Below are 5844 nucleotides of genomic sequence, written 5' to 3'. Positions count from 1 at the left end.
GTATTATTGTTGTTACGTGGAAGCTTCGATTCTGACATATTTCAATGTTGACCAAACATTTTTACTCAATACTCACACGTGAAAAATATGAGAAAACATCGAATGTGTGGGGTCAAAAGCATATAAAACAAATGAAATGTTCATATGTTTTTAAATATTCAGGATGAACTTTTTCGAGAATGTTTTAGAAGAACATAATATTTCATTATAGACTTTGTTTTATCTATTGACCGGTTTATAAGGTTGTTGATTATATTCTAGTTTATTAGTATTGTGTGAAACACTTAATGTATTAATTATTTATTTAGAGTAGATACGAGTATTAAGTAAGTACTATCAACAAATAATTTATTCAAAGCACATACTCCGTATATTATTAATTTTTAAAACAAAAAGTATCACTCTAAGAAAAATAAACAATCCTATATCAATCTCAAACACGTATTTTATACTACCGTGTATCTTTTACAAGAAAAATTGGTGATTTCGAGTAAGATTACATTTATTTATGTTCTTCCGTAACACTATAACATCAAAAAACACTGCTAGCTTTCATGACTACGGTGCAACAAATTCTGTGCAATAGTATCTCTGTCTTGCACTGAATTTAGTGAATTGGTGATACCATTTTCCACAAATGGGATCTCATCATCAAACAAGTCAAACCTTAAATTGTCATCCATAGTCTCATTATTAATCTCACAAATGTTGTGCAAAACACAACATGCCCCTAAAACCACTGGCAATTCTTGAAGCTTGACTTCTGTCCTTTTCTGTAAACATGCCCACCTCCCTTTTAATCTAATAAAAGCATCTTTAGCTACGTTTTGAACATCCCCAATTCTCTCATTAAATAAATGCTGACTCCATGTATGGTTTTGGTGCGTGTACGGCACCAAAAGCCAGTCCAACAGTGGGTAAGCTGAGTTAGCCACTATTCGTGTATTCCTCAAATGACCGTTGCTAAACCTATGTGAGAGAGCGGATTTTTCCAAGATTTTGTCGTCAGACATCGAACCAGGATAGCCAATGCATATATCCGTAAAGACGCCATGTGGGTCTACCACACCTTGGACCGTAGTAGAGTAGGATGGCTTTTGGTTTCTGTCCGTGTGTTTCTTATTAAAGTATGCAGCCGGGCTAACTTTTGGCGCGATGATTGAGATATGCGTAGTGTAAATTGAGCCGGAGACATCTGGTAAGCCCGAAATTGACCTGAATTCGGTTTTGATATTATGGAGACGTTCATGATCGGGCCATTGGAGGTATTTGGGCATTAAGACGGTCCGAATAGCAGCACAAACTTCTAAAACCAATTTATGGCAAGTTGAAATGCCTAAACCGAATTTGCCGGAAACAGTTCTCAACGGGTCACCGGTTGCTAACCGGTACAAGCACACTGCCACGCGTTGCCGAACTGGAATGGCCATACGAAGCATAGTGTCCTTTTTAGTGACGACAGAATCCAATTCGTCACAAATCATGGTAAAAGTGGTTTTACTCATTCGAAATTCTCTTTTAAACTCCTCGTCAGGACATTCGTCGCTATTGTAATACTCCCACCACCCTTTTGATCTTTCCTTCACCCATAACCTCCGTTGTCCTCCACCGTGGCTTGAACTCGCTTCCTCAACGGCATCGAATTTCGGCGGTGGTGTTTTTCTAGCTCTACTTCTCTCGGAATCCGCCATTTCCGATTCAAAATTGGAAGTCGGTGCTTGAAATTCAAAGTCAAAATTGGAAGTGAAAGTAGCCTGATTATGATCAGCAAACGAGATCGTGTTGAGAATTTGTTTTAATGAGTTGTTTTCATCATCAAGTTTTCGACGTTTATTGTCGATTGGAATAGGAAGGACGTCGGTAGTAGTTGCGATGTTGTTGTTGGTGTTATTGTTGTCGAAATCCTGAAAGAAGGTGTAGAAGTAAGAGTAGTCTTCTTGGTTTAATGAACTGATTTCCATTAATAGATTAATTGAATGATTGATATTATATAATAATAAGGCAATATAAATATAACAAGTGAGTGTGAAAAGGAAATCTGAATTTTGAAGGTGTGAAGAAGAAGAAAACGGAAAAATTGATCGAAGAGATGAATCTGAATGAAAGAATTGCAATGTGAAATGATGCAACTGAAGAGTGATATATATATGTATGTATCTCCTGATGATAATTATTATTATTTTAATCATATAATAATTAAAAATTAAATAATTAAGGAGTAAATTAGAGAGTAAATAAGCGTGTGAGTATGTATGAACGCGTGGAAGAAGATGACAGGAAGATTCATTAACGATTGGTTTCGTTTTTGGACAACTACTAGTACTCCCACCAAAATAATACTCGAAAATATTTACAATTTAAACCTCGTCTTTTAAATTTATTTCATAAATACACTACTTACATAATTCTTTTGCTAATAACAAAATTAACATTAACATTAACATTAACATTAACATATATTTTATACATCAATCTCTAAAAATGTTGATAGTCGTGAATATTCATAGGTTCAAAGACTTTATTCGAAAGGAAAATTACTTGTGTCAAATCTGAAACATCATATTCTCTATACTGTTACCATTAGTTTGTTACAATATAATGCTATCACTTAGTTATAACTAACAAAAAGAATATTGAGTTTTCATTATCATTATCATTTATGATTATTTGAAACACAAAATGCATGTCATATTTTTTTAAGAGTAATAAAGGTGCCAATTAAAAAACATGCATCCAACTTTGGATTAATGTGTTAAACCAATGATAACGTGGTGAACACCCTTTACCAATCAAACAACCTAAAGAGCCATAAGATTTTTTTGACATTTTTAGTTGTTGTTTCAGCGTTGATTTAGTGCAAATATAAACTAGTTATCTTCAATTATTAAACAATTAGTTATCTTTTAAAACTAATTATGTTAAGAAGATTCTATAAGCGGATTTTAATGACGTTCATGTATTATTTATTTATTTATTTTATTATCGCTTGTAAATTAAAATTTAAAGTAAAAAGGTTTAGAGGGGGTCGAAGTGCTATTAATATAAGGTTAAAGGTGAAGAGGATGGAAGTTAGGTTTTTAGGATAAGCTAAAAAGGTGATAGCGTATACGCGGTTGGGAGCACGTTTAGTACACAGAAAAGGATGTTTTGACCGTCTCCCTCCGGGAAGCTTCATTCATAAAGTTCAAAAACAAAAGTTACTCACTCCGTGTATGATTGATTACTCGTATAATTTATACGGACTAATTTATAACTAATTTTTTTTTTCTTAAACTAAGATTTTCACTCTTTTTTCTCAACCACACACGTTAGGAGAAAAAACTCATCACGCCACCATCGTCGTATTGGATATCCAGTGTACTTTGAATTAAACCGACTAATTTGGGACATAAACTTTTATCACCATAATAGAATCCTTGAAAAACCCCCTTGAATTCGAAAATGCACCAAGTATGACACATATCTTAGACCACTAAGGCAATGCCTACTACGGAGTATTAATTATTAATTATAATTTTTTCTTATTTAATAAATAATAAATAATGCGGAGTAATGTTGAACAAGCTGCGGGAAATAAGAATTGATGGCATTATGCTTAAGGTTTTTAAGGCGATAGATCGGAAGGGTAAAGAACCCTCTCACCAAGATAACAGATCCAATAACAGCAACAACAAAAACGACAGATTCAATGGCAACGAAGGTGGGTTTCAACCTGCAAAGTATGTATGGAAAGAGAGAGATGATAGGAAGTTCAATGAGATTTTAAACAAGAATGAATGGCCAGGAGTCAAGGAAGCAAACAACAGGCAGTCCACTAATGATCTTCGTGATTTTCTAAACAAAAATAAAGGGAATCAACAAACTAACCCATCAGAAGAAGTAAGGAAAACGGTTCAAAAGAAAAACATAGAGAGAGATGAGGAAAGAGAAAGAGAAGTTTTTATCGAAGCTGAAGAAGATGATAACAGCTCGGTCCTAGTAAACTCAATCATTTGTGAAGTGAAAAAATTAGAGTTTCTCGCTAATTTCAGATACATCTGCGAAGGAGAAGGTTTACAGAATTTCGAGCTTAAATATTTGGGGGGACTTAGCATGATGATCATATTTAAAGACAAGGCCAAGATTGACAGCTTCCTGGGAAACGTTAATCACTGTTTATCCAAGTGGATCGAAAACGTAAAATCTGGAGGTAACAGTCCGTATCTTGTCTCATGTAGGCTCACTTGGTTAAACATTATCGGTGTTCCCATCAAGCATTGGAAGGAAAAAATCTTTCGCAAAATCGCAGGCTGGTGGGGTAACATACTTGAAACAAGTAATTGTTCCTTTGAGGGACACCAAAACCTAATCACTGGACGTGTAATGATAAAGTCATGGGGTACCAATCCTGTTAATGAAACGGTCAAGTTAAGAATCGGTAGCAGCATATTCTATGTGAAAGTTATAGAAGATATGAATAACCTTATAGAAATAGATATGGAGAGTGATCATGAAAGTGAATGGGGCAAAGAAGGTGACTCGGATGAAGAAGATGAATATGATGAAGGAGATGAAGAAGATATGTTAAGTTCTGAGTTTGGTGGTTCCGATGAAGAAGTTGCGGTGGATCATCAGTCCCAGTCACGTACCCCGGTCATTGATTCAGATCAAAATTCAACGGAAAAGCAAGGGTCAGATACATCGATATACGGTGAAAAGAGATGGGGAAAAAAAAAGTGCAATGATTATGTCAATGAGGGTCCCAACGAAAAGGAGAAGACAGCTAACAATGATTATGTCAATGAGGGTCCCAACGAAAAGGAGAAGACAGCTAACGAAAACATGCAAATAAACTTTGGAATTCCAACAGTTCCAACAGCTGTAATTCACGATTGCAATCTTGAGAAAACAACAGGTGATCACGCTCAAAAACCTAAATTTAATAAGGGGAATGGGTGTAGTCCTAACAATACTAGGCCTACTAGGCCTGATATCCATATGGGCCGAGATAATAGTGGGCCAGATTCAAGTCCCGAGCCCAATGGGATTAATGGTGGTGAGTCATCTTGTGATAAAGAGAATGAGCCCAATTTAAATAGCAAAGAGTTAAAGCCCAATGCAGATGAAACACAGAACCTAAACGAGAATTTCAATAAAGACTACCAGTCAGTTCCGGATACTTTGGAGTCACGAAGGAAAAAAGATAGCAATCAGATTCCAGAATGTTTTTCTTCCAATGATAAGACGGGTCCTGCGAGTATAAATGAAATAGTTCCTGAGTCCATCGAGCCTTGTAATTCTTGTCAAAGTGTCAATTCCACCAAGAGTAAAAAGAAGAAAAAGAAGGCAAAAAAGATCGCGATCATTGATGATGAGAAAGAATACTTTGAGAATGAATTTTCGGGAGTTAGGGAGGATGGAATTAATATCGAAGCTCCATGCAGAAGCAAACCAAAAAACAATGATAAGGCATCAATAATTGGTAATTGGCGTGCATCCTCAATGATTATGAGAGCGAAATGCCTAGCTCGTTCACAGCAGAAAGATGAAAAAAGAAAGAGAGTTCATACTAAGCGGGCGCCAAGGAAAGGGAATCAAGACATTGCAGGATCGAAATCAATGAACTCAAGACACTCGAGATCTCTGAATTTAGAAGGTTGTGGCGTAAATTCTCAAAACTCAGAGAGAAGTGTGGAATTAGAAGAATTTGCTAATGGCATTGGTTTGGTGTGGGATGATAACTGACAGGTTTAAGTCTCGCATCTCGCTTTTTTCGTTTTGTTATTTTAATTATGAAGATTCTATGTCTTAATATTCGTGGGTTCGGGAAGGGTAAATTGAGTAAAGTAGGGGACTGTAGAAAAC

The 5844-nt window shown here is 35.7% G+C and overlaps 1 protein-coding gene across 1 annotated transcript; it reads right to left on the bottom strand.

Moving 5' to 3' along the window:
- Positions 1-347: 347 nt before the first annotated feature.
- Positions 348-2104, bottom strand: LOC139904361 (protein ANTAGONIST OF LIKE HETEROCHROMATIN PROTEIN 1-like). Its single transcript, XM_071886298.1, has one exon. It carries the CDS (start codon positions 1959-1961, stop codon positions 546-548), a length of 1416 nt encoding a protein of 471 aa, XP_071742399.1. The 5' UTR covers positions 1962-2104; the 3' UTR covers positions 348-545.
- Positions 2105-5844: the final 3740 nt, after the last annotated feature.

The sequence above is a fragment of the Rutidosis leptorrhynchoides genome, chromosome 4 (genome assembly GCF_046630445.1).
Source record: "Rutidosis leptorrhynchoides isolate AG116_Rl617_1_P2 chromosome 4, CSIRO_AGI_Rlap_v1, whole genome shotgun sequence".
NCBI lineage: Eukaryota > Viridiplantae > Streptophyta > Magnoliopsida > Asterales > Asteraceae > Rutidosis > Rutidosis leptorrhynchoides.
The sequence above is the reverse complement of the archived record's forward strand: the minus strand, read 5'-3'. Positions and strand labels throughout refer to the sequence as shown.

Excerpts from the sequence above, each read along its gene's own strand:
- LOC139904361 (XM_071886298.1), bottom strand. The coding sequence starts at position 1,961 with ATGGAAATCAGTTCATTAAACCAAGAAGACTACTCTTACTTCTACACC.